General features: G+C 37.0%; 1 protein-coding gene across 4 annotated transcripts in view; it reads right to left on the bottom strand.

Annotated features, from left to right (window-relative positions):
* The window catches only part of LOC129893489 (DNA mismatch repair protein MSH7), a 44,663-nt gene extending 20,440 nt beyond the window's left edge, over positions 1 to 24,223 (bottom strand). For all 4 annotated transcript variants that reach the window (XM_055969025.1, XM_055969027.1, XM_055969028.1 and 1 more), the window contains exons 1-12: positions 23,829 to 24,223; positions 22,718 to 23,270; positions 20,348 to 20,443; positions 20,178 to 20,233; positions 14,680 to 14,746; positions 14,300 to 14,395; positions 13,925 to 14,056; positions 13,793 to 13,826; positions 13,644 to 13,691; positions 6,553 to 6,749; positions 6,343 to 6,469; positions 5,976 to 6,253 (exon numbers count right to left, since the gene is read on the bottom strand). In XM_055969025.1, the coding sequence (XP_055825000.1) occupies positions 5,976 to 6,253; positions 6,343 to 6,469; positions 6,553 to 6,749; positions 13,644 to 13,691; positions 13,793 to 13,826; positions 13,925 to 14,056; positions 14,300 to 14,395; positions 14,680 to 14,746; positions 20,178 to 20,233; positions 20,348 to 20,443; positions 22,718 to 23,270; positions 23,829 to 24,103 (1,959 nt within the window). In that variant the 5' untranslated portion in view covers positions 24,104 to 24,223. The remainder of the gene's footprint in view (positions 1 to 5,975; positions 6,254 to 6,342; positions 6,470 to 6,552; positions 6,750 to 13,643; positions 13,692 to 13,792; positions 13,827 to 13,924; positions 14,057 to 14,299; positions 14,396 to 14,679; positions 14,747 to 20,177; positions 20,234 to 20,347; positions 20,444 to 22,717; positions 23,271 to 23,828) is intronic.
* Between the last annotated feature and the right edge of the window lie 318 nt (positions 24,224 to 24,541).

The following is a 24,541-nucleotide window of genomic DNA, read 5'->3' as shown; positions in this document are numbered from 1 at the left end:
CTATTTTTAAAATAAATAAGATGAAGGTTTTATTTTTAAAACTTTTATTTTTAAGAATGAATAACTAAAGCTTGTAAGAAAATATAAAAAACTAAATAAAAGTGAAGAATATTTTTGTAAACAAACCACTTGTTCTTAAAATTTATGCAATGCATATTATTTTGAATACAACAAACCAAACAAGCAATAAGAAATAATCTCAACATAACTTATGACATCATAACTAATCCCAACACAACTTATCCCATCATAACTTGTATTCAAACCAAACGACCCGTTACATTTCTAGGAGAATAGTGAAAAGTAGCATTTGATTCATGTCATTAAATATTATTCTTAAGGGATGTGTCATACCCCAACAATTGACTTAATATGAACTAAAGGGGAGTATTGTTTTACATATACTATGTATATGGGAGTATCATATATGTGGGGTGACATGCATATATGTGACTACTTGAATTATGATTGTAATGCGGGGTATAGGGTATTGTTGTCATACATGCTTTATATGTTCTTTTTTATATCGTGACTTTTTGAGCAATACACCATGCTAGAATAATATAATAAGCATCGTATTTTCATGCTAAATTAACATTATGAACTATGTGCATGTTTGATTACATGTGTAGCTGTTAGTCATAATACACTGTACATACAAAAACATACCCAGCGTAATCCTATACAATGGGATCTGGGGAGGGTAGTGTGTACTTAGACCTTACTCTACCTCAGAGGTGATGTAGAGAGGTTTCCAATAGACCCCCGGCTCAAGACAAAGACAGTCTAAGAAAAGACTTTATGAAAGAACAAAAGATAATAGATATTAACAAAAATAACAGATAGTAACATAATAGTACTATAACTAAATAATATTACAAATAAACTACATGGAATAATAGGTAGTCATAGAGATCGAAGAACAAGAAACTACAAGAGTAGTCCTACAACTACTAGTAAAGGCAACAAGACAAAGCACTTTTAGCTACTAGTATGGACGCACTCCTACATACTAACTTTCAACCCTAATTTGTGTCTTCCACACTTCCTATTTAAGGTCATGTTTAAGCTGCAATTGCAGCATGTTGTGCCTAATCACCTCTCCCCAATATTTCTTTGGTCTACCTCTACACCTCCTGAATTCATCCATAACCAACCTCTCACACCTCCGCACTAAGGCATCCGTGCATCTCCTCATCACATGTCCAAACCATCTCAACATCGCTTCCCGCATCTTGTCTTTCACCGAAGTCAACCCCATTTTGTCTCGGATATCCTCATTTTAATTCTATCTCTCCTACTATACCCACACATCCATCGCAACATCCTCATCCGCCACTTTCATTTTCTGTCTGTGAGAATTTTTAACTGGCCAACACTCCACACCATACAACATAGGTAGTCTAACTACCACTCTATAGAACTTGCCTTAAAGTCTTGGAAGCACCCTATCACACAAGACTTCGAAAGCAAGCCTCAATTTCATCCACCATGTACCAATACAGTGAGTGACACCTCATCAACCTCTCTATTTCCTTGGATAATCGACTCAAAATACTTGAAAACACCTCTCTTTTAGATGATGTGTATCAAGCCTCACTTCCACATCAACCTCATACATCATGTTACTGAAATTACACTCCAAGTATTAAGTCTTGGTCCTGCTCAACCAAGACCCTTTAGACTCTCGGGTCTGTCTCCAAACCTCCAACTTAGCGTTAACCAATGTTTTGAAAGGTGCTCGCCTCTCGCCAAAGGCGACATGGCGAAGCGAGGCGATGGCTGGTCTTCTTTTCTCTTCTGGGCAAGGCAAGATCCAATAGGCGACGAAATGGCGAGAGGCGACATGGCGAGGCGAAGGCGAGAAGGCACGCCTTTTGATTTTTTAAAAAAAGGATCTAATTTATTAATTAAAAGAAAATTTTAAGGTTTTTTTGCTGCACAAATCGCGACTCGCCCATCAGTTTCTTTCTTCGCACAAGTCAACTGCTCTTGCTCAAGTTGTCTTTCTTCTTCAGCGATTTCTCAACAGGTATGTTCTTCTCTTCAGTTCTTTCTTTTTCTTCTTCTTCTCCTCTTCTTCTTCTTTCTTCTTCTTCTTCTCCTTTTTTCTTCTTCTCTTCTTCAGTTTCTTTCTTCTTCTTCTCTTATAATCGAACTCGACTCAGGCACAGTGCTCTGCGCCTCTGCCTCTGTTTTTCTTTTGGATTGAGTTTTGAGTCACTGTGACTGCAGCAATCCACCAATATTTTTTAAAAAATAATTTTTCTATATTTATTTCTCTCATAATCAATTTAGTCATAATGAAATGGATGTTGATCTTCAAGATTTTGATAATCTTGAAGAAGAATAGACTTTTAGAGTTCTAGTATTGTTTGTCAATTGTCTTATGAATTATTGAATCATTCAAGTTCTAGACATTTAGTATCTACTATTAGTTTTTGAATTGAAATATTTGCTAATATATGTTATTGCTATTGAGATTTTGGATATTTATATATGCAATTAAATATTTTAAGGATTTGGTATTAATTGGCGCCTCAATTCAAAAAGGCGAGCGCCTCGCCGCTAGCCTCGCCGGATGGCGAGGCAGGGCCTTGTTGCCTTTCGCCGTCCAAACCACTGCATTAACTTTGTTGCAAGTCTCATCAATCAAAACTACGTCATCCGTAAATAACATACACCATGACACCTCACCTTGAATTGTTACACTGTTGGCTAATAGAGGATTTTCGAGAAGATATTCTTCATGTCAACATCTGATCCTCTAAGATCTTAGGATTATTGTTGTAATCTAGAATATCATACCTATGATTCTTCTCATGTAAAATACATGATTTCGTATAATCCAAGATTTCATGGAATTTAGGTGATTCTATTCCACAATCTCTTAGGTATATAAAGCCATGTATATGACAGAGAAATATATGAATGAAAATATTGAACTTTCTTTTTTTGATGACAAGGGAAACTCGCAGCTGCTATCCTTTGGGTGTGCACAGGGTAAAAACCCCGCATAGCTCGCAAACCACACAGGAGAGGTAACCCGCACTAGGCAAGCCCGGTGCAACAAGCATGACACAGAAGGTAAACCCCTTGCTTTTGCTTTCAAGGGTTTCGAACTTGAGATCTCCAACATGGAAGTCCAATGCCCTAACCACTGGCCACCCCGAAGGGTAATTATTCAACTACCTTATTCCACGTGGTATTAGAGCTTTAGGCTTATTCCTAACTAGTTTTATTCATCTTGTATTGAAACTGAAACCATTCTAAACTCATGTCCGAAAATGGTACTGCCACAAATATTCCAGCCTCTTGAATTGTTACTGCAACTGTAGAGAATAATTCTACAGTTTCGGCTAGAGATTTGCAAAACATTCAAGCCTCTTATCGACTGAATGAAAAGAATTACCTAAAATGGGCTCAACTAGTTCGCACCTTTTTAAAGGGTAAAGGGAAATTACGACACCTTCTTGGTACAGGACCATCTAAAGAAGATCCCACGTTTAATGCATGGGATGAACATGATGCAATGGTGATGTCTTAGTTAAAAAAGACCCCACGTAATCTATCCGGATAGCGTTATGTTTCTGAGCACCGCTAAGGAAATTTGAGATGCAATGAAGGAGACGTACTCTAAAGTACATGATGCTGCAAGGATCTATGAAATAAAAACAAAACTTTCTACAGCAAAATAGGGAGCTCAACCTATCACTGAATATTCTAACTTTTTACCGAGTTTATGGTAAGAAATGGATCATTATCAATGCATTCAAATGGGTTGTAAAGACGATGATTTGATTTTGAAAAGATTTATTGAAAAAGTAAGGATTTATGATTTTCTTGCTGGACTAAATGTAGAATTTGATTCCGTGAGAGTGCGAATCATAGGAAAAGAAGATTTCCCATCATTAAATGAGACAATGGCCATTATACGGATATAAGAAGGCCAGAGGAGTGTTATGCTTGAAAATCAAATTAATGAAGAATCAGCTCTTGTAGCAAAAGGGACAAGTTCAAGAGAATCTGGAGTTTCACAATGGGAGAACACCATCAAGACCCCGTGTTCATTCAAACTGTCAATTAATATGAACAATCTTTATTGCACCTACTGCAAAAAATATCAGCATACCCGAGAGAGATGCTAGAAAATCAATGGTAGACCTCCAAGCAGAAATATTAGTGATGGAAAGGAGGCACATATAGCTAGCAGCCATCGGACTGATGAAACAAATCCACACTCAGCTTCAACAGGTAGTTGTTCATTGGCCTTCATAGGTATTTCTTGCTCTTTTGTTACTAACGTCTTAGACAAACTTTCTCCAATGTGGGTGGTTGATTCCAGGACAACTGATCATACGACCAGTTCCTCTCATCTCTTCATATCATATTCTCCTTGTACTAGCTATAAAAAAATAACTATAGCCAATGGTTCGGTTATTACTATAGTTGGACAAGGAGACATACCACTGAGAAAGTCCTTGTCTCCTTGATACTTAAAGATGTCCTTCATGTCCCAAAGTTAACTGCAAATCTCATTTCTATCCAGAAACTCACCAAAGATTACAAATGCCAAGTAACTTTATTCTCTTCATATAGCTTATTTCACGAACAGTACACAAAGGAGATGATTGGGCTTGCTAGTGAGAAAGGTAGTCTTTATTGTCTGGATTTCCACAATGGTGAAGATACAACTAAGAATTCCTTATCGAGTTCATTCTTGTCTGAATCTATTATGTCCAATAAAGAGAAAGTATGGCTTTATCATCGTCGGTGTTAGGTCATCCTTCCTTTTATGTAATCAGAATGATGTTTCTATCTTTGTTCAAAGATTTGACTGTTGAGTCTTTTCATTGTGATGATTGTGAAATTGCAAAACCCAAACATGTTTCCTTTCCAATTAGTAACAAAAGACGTCAAACTCCATTTAGCATCAGAAATATTAGGATCCCCAAATATCAAGATCTGATCCTCTATGATCTAAGGATAATTGTTGTAATCTAGAATATCTTATCTATGATTCATTCTCCTTATGTAAAATATATGATTCTGTATAATCCTAGATTTCATGGGATTTAGGTGATTCTGTTCCACAATCTCTTATGTATATAAAGCCATGTATATGACATAGAAAGATATGAATGAAATTATTCAACTATCTTATTCCATACGGTATCAGAGCTTTAGGCTTATTCCTAACCAGTTTTATTCATCTTGTCTTGAAAAATCCCTTTTTTGCTATCTTTATCCGCCCAAATATTGAAACCATTTAACAACCGTGTCCGAAAATGGTACTGCCGCAAATATTCCAGCCTCTAGAAATGTTTCTACAACCATAGAGAATACCTCTGTAGTTTCAGCTGGAGATTTGCAAAACACTCAAGCCTCTTATCTGTTGAATGGAAAAAATTACCTAAAATGGGCTCAACTAGTTTGTACTTTTTAAAGGGTTAAGGGGAATTACGACACCTTCTCGGTACAAGACCATCTAAAGAAGACCCCATGTTTGATTCATGGGATGAACATACCCGGTTTCCACTACTGTATTTCCTTTTCATACCCGGTTTGTTATGCTTTTCTTGAGCCAATGGTCTTTTGGAAGTAGCCTCTCTACCCTCACAAGATTGGGATAAGATCTGCGTACACGCCACCTCCCCAGACCCCACTTGTGGGATTACAATGGGTATGTTGTTGTTGTTATTGTTGCTCATTTGTCTAGAAAGCAAGAAAGATGCGAAAATGAGACAATTTTATCCAATACGCAATGAAGAGATAGTCAGTCCATTTGCCTGGTAAGTAGAAAGGTGTGAAAATTGCAAGAGATGCTCAACTACTAATTATCTGCTAGTCTTCTTCCTGGAAGCAGATTGAACTACTGTGTTTTTAACCACACAAACTAGTAATTCAGGAAGTGAGAACTTCTTTACTGCACCACAGACTAAGAAAACCAAATTCTGATGTCAAATAAAACTTACTCGCTGCTTCAATATTTTGGCACCAATCAAGGGCAGAAGGAGTGCTTCAGAAGATTGAATGCTAGCCTTGACCCGTCCAAGCAGCCTACACAAATCTGGAAGCTTGCAAAGATACTGAGCAGTGGATAATGTGGCGTCTGAATTTTCAACAAGTCTGTCAACCACATCAAGCCTATGGTTGATTTTCTCTACATCTTTGAGGGGATGACAAATCCATCTTCTTAAAAGTCGCTTCCCAGGTGATGTAATACAGTTATCAAGATACATGTATAAAGTACCTGAAACACAGAGAAGAATATAGAATTGCCAGAGCTACCCCTTAGAATGAGTACAGAGTTTTGATTTGACCAAAAAATATTGTACTTGCCTGATGGACTCCCATCGGCATTATTGTTGAAGATTTCAAGATTGACAAGTGTCTGTCCGTCCATTTTGAGGCAACCCTTATAGACTTCATATGATAGAACATCACCATTATGTAAGACCTCATCTAACTGTTAAATTCAGAACAAAGCATTCACCAAAATAATACCATAAGTATTACACACAGAAAATAGGCCACGGTTCTGAGACTTACCATCAATCTCTCTAAATGATTAACAAGAGTCCCAAGAGCACATAAAGCAACATCATGGTTCTCTCCATCAACGGCGTGATCCCACTTATTACAAGATCCTTTAAAGTAACCTTTCAAGTCGAGGAAATTTTTTACTTCTGCAGGATCAACAAACTCAGCACCTGGCTGAACTGGAGATAGGAGTGGTGCTGCAGGACCTAAATGGACAAAGGATATTTATCAAGAGATCTAAGAAAGAAAAAACTCCACCCTCCCTCTCCCCCACCCCCAACTTTTTCTTTTTTCTCAACTTTGCCTTTTGCTTTTCCTATTCTTTTCTTGATTGCCCCATGTAAATCAAAATGATACTGTCAATGAGTTTATGGCAGAATTCAAGGTGAAGAAATTCATCCACATGTCAGCATATTAGAAATGCAGAAACAAAATAAAACTCAGGATTTTTTTATCTAAGAGATCTAATGAAGTGACCACTCCGTCAACAGCATCCCTTCTCTCTATTCCTAATGCTCATTTCTTATCATTTCTTAAATTTCTGAAGTTGGAAGTACCCATATCCAAAAAGCAGTTTCAGCCCTAGAGACTTGCAACAAGAAAATAATTAGGCATAGAAGTGCAATTGAAATTTCGAGATCTTAATTCCCAACTTTTTTGGTGGAAAAGTCAGAAGAATTAGCCTAAACTAGTATACAACAACAACAAAAAAAAAGTTGTGGTTAACTATATGAATCTTTATTGACCATGATTCTCTATTTCAATTCATCTGAGACCACAATAATACAGAAAAAATAAAGAGTACTAGAAGTTCTCTATATTGTTGTAGCACCCTAACATTTTTGGGATCAAGTTGGACCTTTTAGTTATTTTCTCCAATTATTGTTTTCTTATTTTATTAAGTTATATAGAGGTTTTATATATACATACACACACACACACACATATATATATAGAGAGAGAGAGAGTCTATATATACATAAAGATACTGATACACTTAATTAGAAGTATTATTTACGTATGTATAAGATAAATTATAAGAATAGAGACAGACATATAATGAAATAGAGTTTATGCACTAAGCCCAAATCACTATTACAGACTATAAGTTTATGATCTTGCAAAGGAATTAAGCTGAAATGTTTGGTCCATACGTCAGCGGCATAATAGGTCTTGGTTGTCTTCGTACAGGAATTAAGGGAAAGAACAAAGCTGAAAAATACTATGGAAGGTCAGCAATGGAAATGGGAATTTTTGGGGGAAAGGAAACAATTGTATAGCAAACTTAAAGGATTTTACGGAAAGGAAACCAATCAATTGCTTGGTTACAGCAGCAACCAGTGAATGAACAAACTAAGCTCAAGGCACAGATTTGTTCAGGCACCATCAACATAAGGAATTCAAGCTTGGCTACAGTAAGCTTCTGTAACAACTCAACTCTTCGATTTTGAGTATTTGCGTTCCACTTCATGTTTTGAGGCCTTTGATAGGTAGATCTTATGTTTGGAACCTGTTGGTATGGCTTGGGTTGAGACCTGAGGGGTTTGGGTTGGTTTCGGCACACTTTTGAGCTAAAACTAGTGCTGGTGCAGGTCCGAGCCTGGTGCGCTGCAATTGTTAAGAACTTGCTCATGGGCTTGGTCTGCAATTGCGGAGAGGAGGACACATTTGCAAATAACCTGGTCCATGTATAAGAAGGACATAATTTCAGAATTTTTCATTCTTTCACCATTTTTGGACGAACTAGCTATGAGATTAATGGGATTTTAGTTTGGGACCATCATAGAAACTCCAAGGTTCTACACTTACCCATGAAAAGTATACATGATTTTATTCAAAGTTTAGCCATTAAAGTACGGAATTTTGATGGTGGAATTTGGGAGTTTTTGGTCTAAGATTTAGAAATGATAAATTGATGATGAGTTAAATAAATGAATTCAAAATAAAAAATTAATTATAGATTTGGACTCATGGGGCAATGGATAAACTGGATATGAGTTTTGTTCCGATGTTTGACCATGTGGGCTCGTGGTTGACTTTTTTGTTGACTTTAACCTAGACCACATATTAAATTATAGAATTGAGTCCAATGTCATTATTTGAAGCGATTAAATATATTTTTGAATAGAGTTTAGCCGTTTGGAAGGTTCCAAACGTGGAGAAGTAATACGACCTGAAACAAAAATGGAAAAAAACAGTGTCCTAAAGAGCAAATGATTTGAATTGCTCTTAAACAAATCACTCAAGCACCTAAGAGTTCTTAACGAATTAGAGAGAAAGAGAGGAGAGTTATTGACTTGTAATCACCAAAACAAAATGCTTACAATTGCTATAGATTTCATTTATATGCTGAATGAAATAGGGGAGGGAAAGTTGGTTTCAATTAACTTTAGGAAAGGCCAACTAGCTGCGCACACAGGTCACGTGTGATAACTAATTGATTCTGGACAATTTTTCAAACTAATTGCAGATGAAATGAATATGGAAGAAAAATGAGAAATGAAACCCACTCTAATTGTATCATATCAAATACCACCCTCTTCAAAAAAATCCTTGTCCTCAAGGATTAAATGGTGTAATCAGCATTACTTTATTGGTAACAGAAGGAGATCATTACTTTACCGAATATGTCAAACCAAGCTCTAGGGGTTTGCTTCAATCCATACAAGGATTTCTTCCGTCTGCATACCTTTCCTTGACTTTGTTCAGAAAAAAAAACTGAGGAATCTCCATGTACACCTCTTCTTTTAAGTTTCCATGAAGAAATGATTTTTCACATCAAACTATTGTAAGTCCTAATCTAGATTTGTTGCACAAGAGAAAAAAATTATAATGGTGTTCATTTTTGTAGTAGGCGAAGAATCTTTTGATAATCTACTCCATAAGCCTGAGTGAATCCCTTAGCCACCAATCTTACTTTAAATCTTTCAATCGAACGATTAGTGTTATGTTTTACGATGAAGACTCATTTGCAACTAACCAACTTCTCATATGGTGGTCATGTGACAAGTTCCCAAGTTTCTTTTTTTGACAAGGCCTTCATCTCTTCAATAATAGTTTGCTTCCAATAAGAATCTAGAAACGCCTCCCTCCAATCCTGGGGAATAGACATACAAGAAATAGACAAGGCAAAAGCTCTATAGGAGGGAGACAAAATTAGATAAAGGATGTTTGGTGCATGATTTGACTCTATTCTTATGCATAATAGGCAAATCTAACTCATTAGGAAATGTAGATAACTCACCAGCAGCACATTACATGATAGCTTCTTCTGCTCTATTTCTTCTAAAGTTTCAAATCAGGTCTATCCAAACGTCAAGTCTCTCCTTAAATTCTCTCCAATTTCACTTCTCCTTGTGGTAATGGTTTCAGCAATAGAACTAGGAAAAACAATCTCTTTCCCTTATAGATCTTCCCCTAAATAAGTGATGGTGTAATATTGAAAGAGAACTCAGATTCTCAAAAGACAATATCCATGCTGACAAAGCATCTGTTGAAAGGAGGATTAGCTTTTCTACCCTTTCTATGTTGGATAATACCCAATAAAGTCACATTTAAGAGCTCTAGGATCAAGTTTTCCGAAGTTACAATAGTGGACAAAGCAGACACACTCAAATACCTTTGGAGGAACAATACATGTAGTCATCTTACACTTTAAAGCTTCCAAGGGGATCTGAAGAAAAAGGGTTTTGAGTGGCAGCTACTAGAGTGGCATCCCTATAAGGTTTTGGTAGATTCATGATAAACATTAGGGATCTTGTGAGTTCTAACGAATGACTATTTTTCCTTGCAACCACCCATTTTGTTCACTAGTATAAGGACAACTAGTTTGATGGATTATCCCATAAGACTCAAAATGTTTCATCCATGTATTCAGTGCCATTATCAGTTTGAAAGTACTTTATCTTAGGCCTTAAACCAAGTACAAATCATCTTTTGGATCAATAGTATTGGTACTCAGTTTGAGGCTAAGATAAAGATCTTAAGAACTGATAATGGCAAAGAATACATGGATTAAACTTTTGGAGCTTATTTGGAGTCTTATGGGTTACCATCTAATAGGTTATGCTTAAACTAGTGCACAAATGGGGCTGCTGAAAGAAAAAAAAATAGCCATTTGAAAGAAGTGGCAAGATCCCTTACGTTTACCATGCATCTATCAAAACCATACTGGGGATGTCATTGTAGTAGTTGTTATTTCATCAATAGAATGCCCCTTAAACCCCTCGATTTTCAGAGTCCCCTGGATGCTTTAAAGGGTAAGAATGTAGATATTATTTCTCCAAAGGTATTTGGGTGTGTCTCCTTTGTTCACACTAAGAACTCCAAGAAACTTGATCCTCTCATAAATAAGTCTTTATTGGGTATTCTCCCGCACAAAAAGGTGTACAAATGATATCATCCTCCTTCTAGGAGATTGATATTACCTTTCAAGATTCTGAGCTCTATTTCAATATTACACTATCACCTTTTCGGGGGGGGGGTTATAAGGAAGATGAGATGGGTTTTCCCTAGTCCCATTGTTGAAACCACTGCCACAAGGGAAAGTGAAATTGGAGAAAGAATTCAAGGAGAGACATTGGGCATTTGGATGGACCTGATATGAAAACTTACTTTCGGAGAAATAAAGCAGGAGTTTCTACTATGCGATCTGTTGAAGCCAAACCTTCTTCTAATGGTGAGTTATCTACAATTCCTTTTGAATTAGATTTGCCTATAACCCATAGGAAAGAAGAAGTCAGATCTTGCACCAAACACCCGTTATCTAATTTTGTCTCCCTCCAATAGAGCCTCCGCCGGAATTCGAGGGAAGCTTTTGTAGATTTTGAATGGAAGCAAGCTATGATCTAAGAAATTAAGTCCCTTGTCAAAAAAAGAGACTGGGCAAAATGTCACTCTAAAACATAATATTGATGGTTCAACAACAACAACAACAACAACAGAAGACCTAGTATAGTCCCACCATGTGCAGACCTAACCCCCACCTTGAAAGGTAGGGCGGCTGTTTCCGAAAGACCCTCAGCTTAAGAGAGAAGAACAAGGGAGGAGAAACAAGAAAAACAAGACATAGGTCAGTAGAGCCAAGCATATAGAAAGCAATATAAAAATATGAATAATGAGCGCGGTAAAGTCAGGGTATAATATTGATGGTTCAATTGAAAGATTTAAAGCAAAATTGGTGGCTAAGGGATTTACTTGACTTATGGAGTGGATTATCAATAGATATTTGCCTCGTCACAGAATGAACACTATTAGAATTCTTTTGTCTTATGCAGCGAATCTTGATTGGAACTTACTACAGTTTGGTGTGAAAAATGCATTTCTTAATGGAGACTTACAAGAAGAGGTGTACATGGAGATTCCTCCTAAACAAAGTCAAGGAAAGATATGCATACGGAAGGAATCCTTGTACGAACTGAAGCAATCCCCTAGAGCTTGATTATTCAGCAACGCAATGATCTCCTTCGATTACCAACAAAGCAATGTTGATCACACCATTCTCATAAGACATCAAGGATACACTCACTCTTCCCATAAATTATGACAGAGTAATAACAAAAGATAACAAGGAGGAGATGACTCGATTGAAGAAGTTATCGGCACGGGAATTAGAGATCGAGGATCTAGGAGAACTGCAATACTTTTTGGGAATTGAGGTTGCTAGATCAAAAAGAGGAATCGTACTCTCAAAGAAAGTATATTTGCACCTCTTGGAAGAAACCGCTATGAGCCTATGACAAGTCACAAACTAAAAATACTGTCCATTGAAAGCAATCACAAACTACTAAATGGAGTTGGAGAATCAGTTGATAAGTAGAGATATCAGAGGCTTGGAATACTCATTTATCTCTCTCACACTAGACCAGACATAGCCTATTGCGTCGGACTGGTGAGTCAGTTCATGCGCGATCCCCAAGATCCTCATATGCAAGTTGTCTTTCACGTTTTGTGGTATCTGAAGTCTGCTCCAAGGAAAGGTCTACTTTTCTCCGGACATGGTTACCTGCAAATAGAACCTTTATCGATGCGAATTGGCTCAATCTCTAAATGATGGAAGATTTACATTCGATTACTGTACACTCGTAGGAGGAAACCTGATCACTTGAAGAAGCAAAGAGCAAAGTCTAGTTGCTAGAACAAGTGCCAAGGCAGAATATAGAGCTACAACACAGGGTGTTTGCTGACTTCTTTTTGTTACAAAAGCTACTAGAGGAATTGAGATTGTCTGAAAAGGGAATGTTTTTCTTTGAATTGTGACAGCAAGGCTCCAATAAGTATAGCTCATAATACAGTCCAGCATGATCAAACAAAGCATGTCAAAATTGATGGACAGAAAAAGTTACGACTGGTGTCTTGAGTTTATTCCATGTGTCACTCTGAAAAGCAGCTAGTTGATGTGTCTGCCTGAGGCCACAACTAACAGACTTTCCATACACTAGTTTGCAAGTTGAGCATGTGTGACATCTTTGCACCAATTTGAGAGGGAGTGTTGATTGATTGATTAGTGATTTCCAAGCTTAATTACAGTAGTTGATTGATACTGTAATTAAATGTAATTAATTGTGTAATATTGTTTTTCCTTATTTAGTCTTAGGACTCATTGTATAAGTACCCATTCTCATGGATGTAAAATCGTTGAGAAATACAAAGAAGCCTTTTCTTCTTGAAATCTCCACAAACACTCCAAATGATTTTGTAGCTCCAGTAATGCTCCAAAAATATTTTAAGTGTCATTAGGGTTGCAATTAGCCAGAATTAAATATAGAATTTTTACAAGGCTTTACAATTTTCTCCCCACCAGGTCCTATCTCATTGGCAAATGTTAGTTATAGCATTAAAATTGCTAATTGCTCACAAATTCCATTCCAATTAAGAATCAACAGTATTATGGGTCCCATCAATGAACACATACATGGTTTTCAGGGCCAAAGTTAAATGGAACAGTATGAAGATCCAGGCTTTCACATTACACAAACAAAGAACAGATTCTTCAAATGATAGGTAGGACAAACTGCTTTAGATAATCAAGATAGAACTATCAAAATCACAGCTGTTTCATGACACAGTGAGCAACTTATAAGAAACAAGAAAATCCTCACCTGTTGATGAATATTTTTTCAGTGCTTTCTGAGCATCCTTTGACAAACCTGTTAAAATGGAGGCGCGAGACAAGGAAGTCAGGCTCAACATAATTATTTCCAGAGAACAAAATAATCCTCCCAAAGTCTAATTTAAAAAAAATGTGTACCCCTTGCATTGAATATAACTTCCTTCGGTGACACCTACACATGCAACAGAGAGCAACATACAATAATCAACCAAACAAATCACACATCTATTAAGTTACTCAAGAAAGGTATTAGATCTTAAAGTGTCGTACTTGCATCAGCAAAGCCCCCAAACCTGCACAAGATGCATCATCGTCGAAGGAACCAACCCAAACTTTCAGAGCAGCACAGTCGACAAAAGCAAATCCAATAATGATTGAACCATTCCCCAGCTCATTCCAAGTCTATGTCATAGTGAAAGAACATTAAATCATCTGCCTCAGTTGAAGCCTCACGTTGTAACACAAGATAACCATATGGACATCAAAAGATTTTAAAGCTTTCTTTTGATCATTTTACCAGAGAAAGAAAACAACATAAGATTGCATAAAGCTTTACTCTGAACAAACAATAGGTAACTCTACTGCCATGTAGAACTAACAGACTCTATCATGCCAATGTCAAAATTTATTTAAAAAGATGCTGACCTCCTTGACAGCAAGAAGATGAACTGCATCAGGCCCAATATTACCCTCACTTGCTGTAGAAGGGGTGAGTACATGAACTAGTTTTCTACGAATAACCTGAAACCGATATTTCTTATTATCAAATCACTCAATGCCATGATGAACAAAGAGCAGTTTAGTGCTCATTTGAGAAACAGAATAAATTATGAGTTCTAAACGAAAAGATACATAAGAAAATAAAAAATTCAGAAATTTTCAATGCATTAATTGCTTCAATGTATCTTCCGTTGCTTTGTTATCACATTTAGAAAAGTTAAAGGGCTATCACTAACCTCACCGCCCCAAGCATCACAAATGTTTATAAGAACTACGTAAACTCAAAGAATTTATGCTGCACTTACAGAAGTAGAGCCTCTAGATTTTGCTTGCTCAGATGTTTCCAACTGTTCCATCCGTCCAACTTTGTACCTTCAAATTTGTTAAATAAACTCAACATAAATGACAAGATACCATAAGATGAGAATAAGACGCTAAATAAGAAATTATCAACATGGTGGTCAGTTCCTGTTAGAATCCGAGGAATATTCTATAGCATATGTGTAAACATAGTAGGTAGCTTGATTTACTCCGAAATTTACTCCTATTTTAATTAGGTATTGATTTGTATTGATTAGGTATTGATTTCCTTTCCTTTTTAGGACATATATACTTAGCTATTTAACCCCCAATAGCTTGTGGTAATCAAGTTGAGTTCTCTCTCAAACTCTTGTCTTCTCACATGGTATCAGAGCATTGTTTATTGAGAAAACGAGAGTAATACGAGGACAAAATTACTGAGAACTTTTTTTTCCAGCAAAACCTCCACCGTTCCGCGATTCTGACACTCTCCGAGGGTATTGTGTATATACCAGTACCACCATTACGATTGGAATCCTCGCGGTCAGTGTTGTCAAAAGCAAAAAGCGCAAAAAAGCTCTAAGGTCCATTGGGTTTTAAGCACAAAGCGCAAATAAAGCATGGGCTTTAATGAAAAAAGGTGCAAAGGGAGAAAAAGTACAAAATGTATATATGTTTAGTCCAAGACTAATAATTTATAAGCATGAATGACAAATAGATGAACAAAGAAATTGAAAAATAATTACGATAAAGTGAAATATCAATTGTTCAGTGTTGTCTCTTCAAAAGAGGTTCATTGGCAAGGAAAAGTATGTCTTAGAACCTTGATGATGGCATTGAAGCACACATTAAGTGAGGCAAAGCTCTCAACATGTTTTAAGCCTCACTTTAGAGATTAAGCGCGCCTTTGCTAATACTGCTCGCATCGCGGTGTTTTCAACCACTTTTCCGGTAGATTATTTTTTCCGATAACTTTTTTCGACGAGACTGCAAGCAGTTTTCTGATTTTCCAGATCTGTTCTTCAGGTTTTTTCCCAAAATTTACTTTATTTTTGGACACAATCAATCTGCTTTTTCATGTCTCTCGGATCCAATATGTTTAGTACTAAATATGTGGGTTGCAACAGCCCAAACCTTGGTATCACCACAAAACCTTGGACAGGTAAGTACAAACTATTTATCTTGGTTCTCCTCTGTTCAGTTATGGTGCAAGGGACAAGGTGTTCAGGATCACTTGGTTACACCAGCTAAGGATATTACTTAAAAATATAGGGGCGAATTGGAGAAGATTGATGCTCAATTGTGTAGTCTGCTATGGAAATCTATTGAGTCAAAGTTGACGCCATTGTTTTGGCCATTCCAAACTTGCTTCTTAGTTAGGGAAAAGGCTCGTGGGCTATACACAAACGACATATCCCGCTTTTATAATGTGATTTCTCGGTTGACTAACCTTAAAAAGCAGGACTCGAATATGTCAACTTATCTTGGACAAGTTCAAGCAATTATGGAAGAATTTAATGAGTTAATGCCCGCCACTCCAAGTGCTGAAAAGCAATTGGAGCAGCGTCAGAAGATGAATCTAGTTGCTACACTTGCTGGACTTCCATCTGATCTTGACTCAGTGCGAAATCAAATTTTGGCTAGCTCTACTCTTTCGATTATGGATGACTTGTTCGCTCGATTGTTACGACTAGCTGCACCACCTATGTCTTCTAGTCATCTGGTACCACCTACAGATTCTTCTGTTCTAGCATCTCAGACTGCATTTCAGATTGGAAATCGACATGGAGGCCGATATGGGAAACAACGACCAAGATGTGGCTATTGTAACAAATTGGGTTATACCCGTGATGTATGCTACTACTCTCCACATGGTAAACCAAAAATTGCTCATGTTGCTCAAACTGAATCCGCTGGTAATCCAACCAATCAATTGTTCTCTTTGCCTGAGGTGGAATATAATGACTTTCTTCAATATCAAGCAAGTAAGCAAACATCTTCATCAATAGCCTCCGTTGCCCAAGTTTGGTAATCCTGTAATCTTGTTGCTTGTGTATCACAGGCCACCACACTTGGCCCTTGGGTCATGGACTCAAGCGCTTCTGACCACATTTCTGGTAACAAATCTTTATTGTCAAATATTACTTACTCCCAATCCATTCCCACTTTTACATTAGCTAATGATGGTTCTCAACCCATGGCAGTCGGAGTCGGTCAAGCCAATCCCTTACCTTTCTTGACTCTAAATAATGTTTCTTTTTGTCCCTGGTTGTCCCTTTAGCCTCTTGTCAATAAGTAGTTCCACTAAGGCTTTAGTGACTTCTTTGTTATACATGACCTCAGTACGGGAGAGGATGATTGGCGAAGGGCATGAGTCAGAATCTCAATTTTCACAGATCCACTACAGTTTGCTCAGTCTCAAACTCTCCAAATTTAATCCACAGACGATTGGGACACCCTACTTTATCCAAACTTCAAAAAATGGTACCTAGCTTGTCCAAATTGTCTAAGTTAAATTGTGAGTCATGTCAATTGGGGAAGCACACCTAAGCTACTTTTCCACAGTCCTCATAATCGTGCAGTCTCTTTTTCATTTAGTTCATTCTGATATTTGGGGTCCTAGTAGAGTCAGTTCTACATTGGGTTTTAAGTATTTTATTACTTTCATTAATGATTACTCAAGGTGCACTTGGATGTTCGTAATGAAAGATTGTTCTGAATTATTTTCCATATTTCAAACTTTTGTGCTGAAATAAAAAATCAGTTTGGTGTTTATATTCGCACTTTTTGTAGTGATAATGCACGTGAATATTTACCATCCCAAATTAAACAATTTGTCTACCCATGGAATTCTTCATCAGACATCTTGTCCTTACACAAAATAGGATTGCAGAGAGAAAAAATAGGCATATTGTTGAGACTGCACACACTCTTCTCATACAAGCAAATGTTCCTTCGCGTTTTTAGGGGGACGCAGTGCTCACCTCTTGTTATCTGATTAACTGTATGCCTTCCTCTGCTATTCAAAATCAGGTACCACATTTTGTTTTGTTTCCCCAGTCAACCTTATTATCTCTTCCACCACGCATCTTTGGGAGCACATGTTTTGTCCATATACTCACTCCAGGAAAAGATAAATTTGCTCCTCGTGCTCTTAGATGTGTCTTTCTCGATTATTCAAGGTACAGAAGGGATATCGATGCTTCTCACCTAAACTCCAGTGATACCTTATGTCCGCTGATGTTACTTTTTTTGAAGGTCAGACCTACTTTACATCCTCTTCTGCCGAACAATTAGCCATTTCTAAGGTTCTACCAGTTCCATCTTTTGGGAATCCTGTCATAGTCTATCCTTCCACAGCATCTCCTATGACTTTATCTTCATCCTCTTCACCTCCACCACTATTAACCTATCATCGTCGTCTGCGTCCAGATGATTCACGCCCACCACCAGAATCCTTGCCTGTTGAGGTCTTGTCTACACAGAGTCCTTCCATTGCCACTCAAAAAGGTGATCGCTCTACTCGTAACCTACATCCTATCTATACTTGTTTGACCTATCATTGTTTGTCATCGGCCCATTCTGCCTTTGTATCATCATTAACATTTGTGTCTATTCCTAAGACTACAGGTGAAGCTCTTTCTCATCCAGGCTAGCAATAAGCTATAATTGAAGAGATGCCTGCCTTACACTCAAGTGGTACTAGGGAGCTTGCTCCTCTACCTCCAGATAAATCTACACTTGGTTGTCGTTGGGTATATAAAGTGAAGGCTGGTCCTGATGAACAGATTGATCGCCTAAAAGCTCGACTAGTGGCCAAGGGTTATACACAGATTTTTTATCTTGATTATGGAGATACTTTCTCTGTTGTGGCAAGATTGCTTTTCAGTTTGTCTCTTTTTATCCATGGTTGAGGTTTGTCATTGGCCTCTCACCAGTTAGATATTAAAAATGTCTTTCTTCATGGAGATCTCGAAGATGAGGTATAAATGGAGCAACCACCTGATTTTATTGCTCAAAGGGAGTCTAGTAACATGGTTTGCAGAATACGACAAGCACTCTATGGCCTGAAGCAGTCTCCTCAAGCATGGTTTGGGAAGTTTAGCATGGTTTTCAGGAGTTTGGCATGGTGCGAAGTGAAGCTGATCATTTTGTGTTCTATTGTCACTCTGCTTACTTCCATACTATTGTTCGACGAGATGCACGATGGAGTTAACCATAGGCTAGAAGTTTGGAGACAGACTCTAGAATCTAAAGGTTTTAGGTTAAGCAAGACTAAAGAGAGTACCAAGAGTGCATGTTTAATGATGTTATGCATGAGGCGGAGGCGAAGGTGGAGATGAAGATCGATACACAAGTCATACCCAAGAGGGGAAGTTTCAGGTATCTTAGGCTTGTAATTCAAGGAAACAAGGAGATAGATGATGATGTCGTACATCTTATTGGAGTAGATAGATGAAATGACGGTTCGCGTCTAGGGCACTATGTGATTAAAAAAATGTCATCAAGGCTTACAGGTTAATTCTATGGAGTGATGGTTCGACCTACTTTATTGTATGGGATAGAGTCTGGCCAGTCAAGACTGCACACATTTAGAAGATGAACGTGGAGGAGAAGGTAATGCTCAAATGGATTAGTGGGCATAGTAGGAGGGATAGGATTAGGAATGAAATTATATGAACAAGGTGGAATGGCCTCTGTGGCAGACAAGATGAGGGAAGCAAGGCTGAGATTGTTTGGAAATGTGAAGAGGAGGTGTGTGGATGCACCAGTGAGCAGGTATGAGAGGTTGGCTATAACAGGTTTTATGAGGTAGAGGTATGCTGAAAAGAACTGAGGAAGGTGATTAAACATGACATGACATAGACATGACCCTAAATAGGAAAGTATGGAAGTCGAGGATTAGTTTAGAAGGGTAGCAAGTGTCGAGTGTTCTCATACTTTTATGTGGGAAAGGCAGAGGGCTAGTCTCTTCTACTCATCTTCTCCTTATTTTGTAGTATTATTTAGTATTCCCGTAGTATCTTATTTCTCATATTTTACAACTACCATTGTTTCATTTGCTTTGTTTATCTTGCTATTTTGTTGTCGTTATTTCCCTTTAATCCTGCTTTGATTACTTCCTTTGAGCTGAAGGCTTATCGAAAACAATCTCTCTACCCAAAAGGTAGGAGTAAGAGTAAGGTCTACGTATATCCTACCCTCCCTAGACCCAAGTGATTACACTGGCATGTTCATGGTGGTGGTGGTGGTGGTAGTGGTCAGTTGTAAACTGTTACTAAAATAAGTCATAAGTCATGCTGAAAAGTGACATAGTTATGACCATGAGTGATCACTTGTTAAAAAATGACAAGTACGAAGAAACAGATCAGCAATTCTAATTACGGATAAACTAGCAGAGTCATTAGTAAGCAGGAACTTGGAGATCGGTAGCAGCAAAAGCTGTTAGCCTGTTCCCCTGAAAAAAGATACAGCTCTCGAAAATGAGACTTCTAACTCTTACCCTCGCGCTAGGAGCTTCTGAACAGCTTCATCAATTCCACTTTCAGATATACCAACCTGAAAGAAAAGCATGAAAATAAGTACATGAATCAGATTCAGAAGACTAAACTAAACCTGAAAATGATCAAAACTCTCTCTTCAGATATCCCAAGTGAGCTACGTATAGCATACCTGTCGACATTTTCCCACACCACTTAGTGTCATTTTCCAATCAAGCTCCTTGTGACCAATTTCAGCATCTAGCTCATACAACTCATAAAATTTTCCCTTTTAAAGCATCAATACTTTAGAGAAAGCTATAATCATATAAGGAGCCTTGTGCACAATTGTTTCGAATTGAAGGAAAATAAACAGATAAACTTATTGCAGTATTAAAAATCAAACAAAGACGAACTAACTCACTAAAGGTAAATATTCTCTTCTTCTCAAGTCTAACCATATATAGGGTATCTATCCAAGCACTTACGGTGCAAGTATCTTCACCTATATTTCCCTTGAACTATTAGGAGTAGATCCACATTACATTCCAAACACGTGTTCCCTGTTTTTTCTCCAAAAATAAATTGCAAAATGTCTTAAACAATTCAAATATGTCTTAAGCCATCAACAACGAATGAATACATGTTCCCAAAGGATTTTCACAAATAAATCCTCTCATAAAATTGGTTGGAAAATTCACATCTAATAAATATTTAGACCCACGAGTCATGCTTTCTATGTTTTCCCCGTGAAATATTTTAGACCCACAAGTAATGCTTTGCATGATCAAAATGTACATGTTTCCAGCTTCAAATGAAGTTTTTACTATGCAAAGGCTTTTACATGAATTTATAAGATTCTATGGCTTTCAAAATGTTAAAAGTAAAGGTTCATGAAATGAGAAGGGAATGTTAATATATTATGAGTTCTTCCTGATGTTTTCATATTTATGGAACTACGATATTTGATTCGTTGATTGATCATACATGATTTTATGAGTTTTCCACTAAAAATGCAACATGATTTGAAACCTAAAGACCTTTATGGGCAAGGAGCCGAATGCTATGATTTTTCAAACAGGCCAAAGGTGCCAACCATATAATATATGTTTTGGGATCCCTACTTAGTTGACTGAGAGGGTATTGTCCACAGGGCAAACCAGAGGGCGAAGCAACTAAAGCAAAATCTTTAGGACCCAAAATGTTTGGGGCCCCATTTTTTTTATTTTTCCATACAATGTTTGATATTTGTATTGTGGGCCCCGATTAATTCAGATTCCCACACTTAACGACCATTAAAGAGAGAAGCGCTTTCTAGAAAGATTAATTTCCATTCTGGAGCTCGAGCCCAAAACTTTTGAAGATGAGGCTCATTGTTTACCAATAATAGATTTATCAGTTAATATTTGTTTTAAAGAATATTGAGCATTTAAAAGTAGAAAAGTATTTTGTTTATTGAAAAAAAACTATGCATTCATTTTTTCTTTTTGTTCATTTTCTCGGGTTTCAAGCATTGAAACAACGGAAAAGAGTCAAAAATGTCCTCAAAATGTCCGAGCCAGCTATACCATCATTTTTTTTAAAGAAAATGATGGCTCTTCTACAAAGAATATAGTTAGTCAAAGATTTAGAGATTGGATCAAAACTAAAAAGCCAAAGCCATGTCTTATGTGTTCCTAATAGTTTAAAAAAAGTTCACTCCCTACGGACTCTACATGAACAAACTTATAAGATTATCATCAAGTGGTTCATAATCAAATCCATGATAGATAAGGACTTTGGGTAGTTATTGCCATCGGCACCACACAATAAGAAGTTACTCTAAAACAACTAATAAAGGCAACAAAAATAAAAATAACTAGGAAAAAAATTGTGAAAATACAAAGATGATGTTTTGAGAAAAATACCAATGTGTAATAATTTATTATCATTTCCAAATATATGAAACAATACTTATGCAAATAGTAATAAAGAAACTTAACCAAAAAATTATCTGAAACAACTAATGCACAACTTGAATTGTATCTTAATTGTTATAGTAAGTATCACTGTGCAGTGCATAAGGGTCCACTCATATGACAAAAATATCAAAAGCACAAGAGATAAAATTTTCCCAGTGGCTTTAAAACTTTAAAGTTCTTTTCTAAGGGTATACTCCAGGGCATGTAACAAGTGTAACCATATTGCCATTGCCCTGAGTACACAGACCAAGTCCTACCATAATGATATAGAAAAATCTACATCTCAGATAATAATTATGGTTGTTTTCCAAGTTCCATTTAGAAGCCTTAAGGTAATTTAGTTACTCAATATTCACAAGCCTATCCATCTGAATCATTACTATTTTCAGTTGTCCTATAGCTCAACTTCTTAAATATGATGAAGTAAAATAAGCACTAATACTATCTAAAAGCAAAACCCCATGAAACAAAAACTGGTCGCACTAGAAAGAAAAAGAAATGAACAAGCATACAATTACGGGGGAAAGACACTTTTGTCCAGTAAGTTGATGACAGACAGCAGCTTGAAGGGAGAATATACAAGAGGGAAAAGCAGAACTAACCACTTTAAAGAAAAGCACAATGTCAATGTATTTACATTTGACATCCCAGTACTGCTTCTGAGAAGCGGACATTTTTCTCCACGCATCAGGAGGAATATACAGTGTTTGCTTATCATAGAGTGGGTCCCCTGGCCTTCTACCATTCGCATCCTTGATTTGATATGGATGAAGCCACTCAAACTTGCTAGTCATTTCAAACTCCTCGTCAAGGTTCTTCCTTTCAAAATTCAAGCCCTCAAGACTTTTAATTCTCTTGCTCGCATTCAATGAAAAGCAATCACTCCTATCCCCTGAGGAACAAATGTTGTCATGGACTCGCTTTAATCCAGGTACAAAAGGTTGCATACTTGGTGTTTCTGGCCTAAAACCATGATCATCACTTGGTATAAGAGATACTAATCCTTTACCCTCTTGATTACTGTTTCCATTAGAACTAACAAAACTTCTATTAGTGCCTGATTGTAAGGAAACAGAAGCATTTCCCAATCTGTCTGATCCTTCATTTTTTGTACAAACAGAGGAGATCTTACAAGGATCATCTTTCGCTAGATCCCTGTACACAACATCAAAAGTAGTTAATGTCACAAACCATCTCACAAGACAGTATTAATATTTTGCAGATACAATAAAATCAAATGACGGACAACATTTTCAGCTGTAACATAATAAATAGCCAACAAAATAGCTAGGAAGCAGTGTGCATTCCATCACTCACAAGAAAAAATAAACAGAACCAAAATCTAAGAACATGGTTATTGCAACAACTGAAAAATATTAACAACTAAGCATAACGACACCACCTTTAGGACTGAAATGTAAACCCTTGTTCTCAGTGGATAAGGCAGGAAGACATTAGCAAATAGGAATAACAAAAAGCAGTAAGTCAGGCAAATTTACATAATTTTGACCAGGCTTATATTAATTAATTAGAAAGGAAGCCAAAAATTGTAACACACGGTAGCTCCAGTTAAAGCAGAGAGACGGGATAATTAAGAATTTACAAAGTATAGTATGAATAAGATCATGCAGAGCAGTGACAAAGCGGAGACTGGAAGTTCAAAATTACAAGCAATCAAATGCTTTTAAAATAGGAAAACCCCAAAAGTGATACCGTGGTTTTTCTCTGCTATGGACCTTGATAAACTTGTGCTTAATAGAAGAGAAAACAGAAGACTTATTTTCATCATGTCGATTGTTGAACGGGAGCGGCCCCTTCTCAGGAGGAGTTTCAGTTCCCAATATTTCTTCCTTAACGTCTATGGTGGAAAAAATCGGAACTGCAGTTTTACTTTGAAATTTCCGGCCATTGATTGTGTTATCGCTGGAGCTTTGGTCCTCCGGCGCAGGTTTCTTGAGGTACGAAAGTAAAGTTTTCTGCCGCTGCATTTTCAATCGTCGGCGATGTAGGGAGGAGGTGGGAAAGAGACAAAGGAGAATTGGCGCCAAATGGCCTTTTTTTGCTTTTGGAAAATTGAGAGGGGGAATACAATTTTGCAAACTGTCAACGCCAAAATCCCAAAGCTTAAAGAACCGTTTGGATGAGCTTAAAAAAAGTAATTTTTATGTATGAAGTGTTTTTAGAATTTTGAAGTGCTAAAAGTTATTTTTATAAATAAACAGTTGAATGTTTGGATAAAAGTGTTTATGTTGAAAATAAGTGTTTGAATTTTAGGGTTAAAAGAATAAAAATGGTAGTTTGGGAATTTAGTTAAAATATAAGGGATATAAAAGTAATTTTCATGGTCAAACAAAATGGCTTTAAATACTTAGAAAAAAAAAGTTAGAAATCCTAACTTTTCATTTTTGACTGACTTTAAAAACTTT

Source organism: Solanum dulcamara, chromosome 6 (genome assembly GCF_947179165.1).
Source record: "Solanum dulcamara chromosome 6, daSolDulc1.2, whole genome shotgun sequence".
NCBI classification, from domain to species: domain Eukaryota; kingdom Viridiplantae; phylum Streptophyta; class Magnoliopsida; order Solanales; family Solanaceae; genus Solanum; species Solanum dulcamara.
The sequence above is the reverse complement of the archived record's forward strand: the minus strand, read 5'-3'. Positions and strand labels throughout refer to the sequence as shown.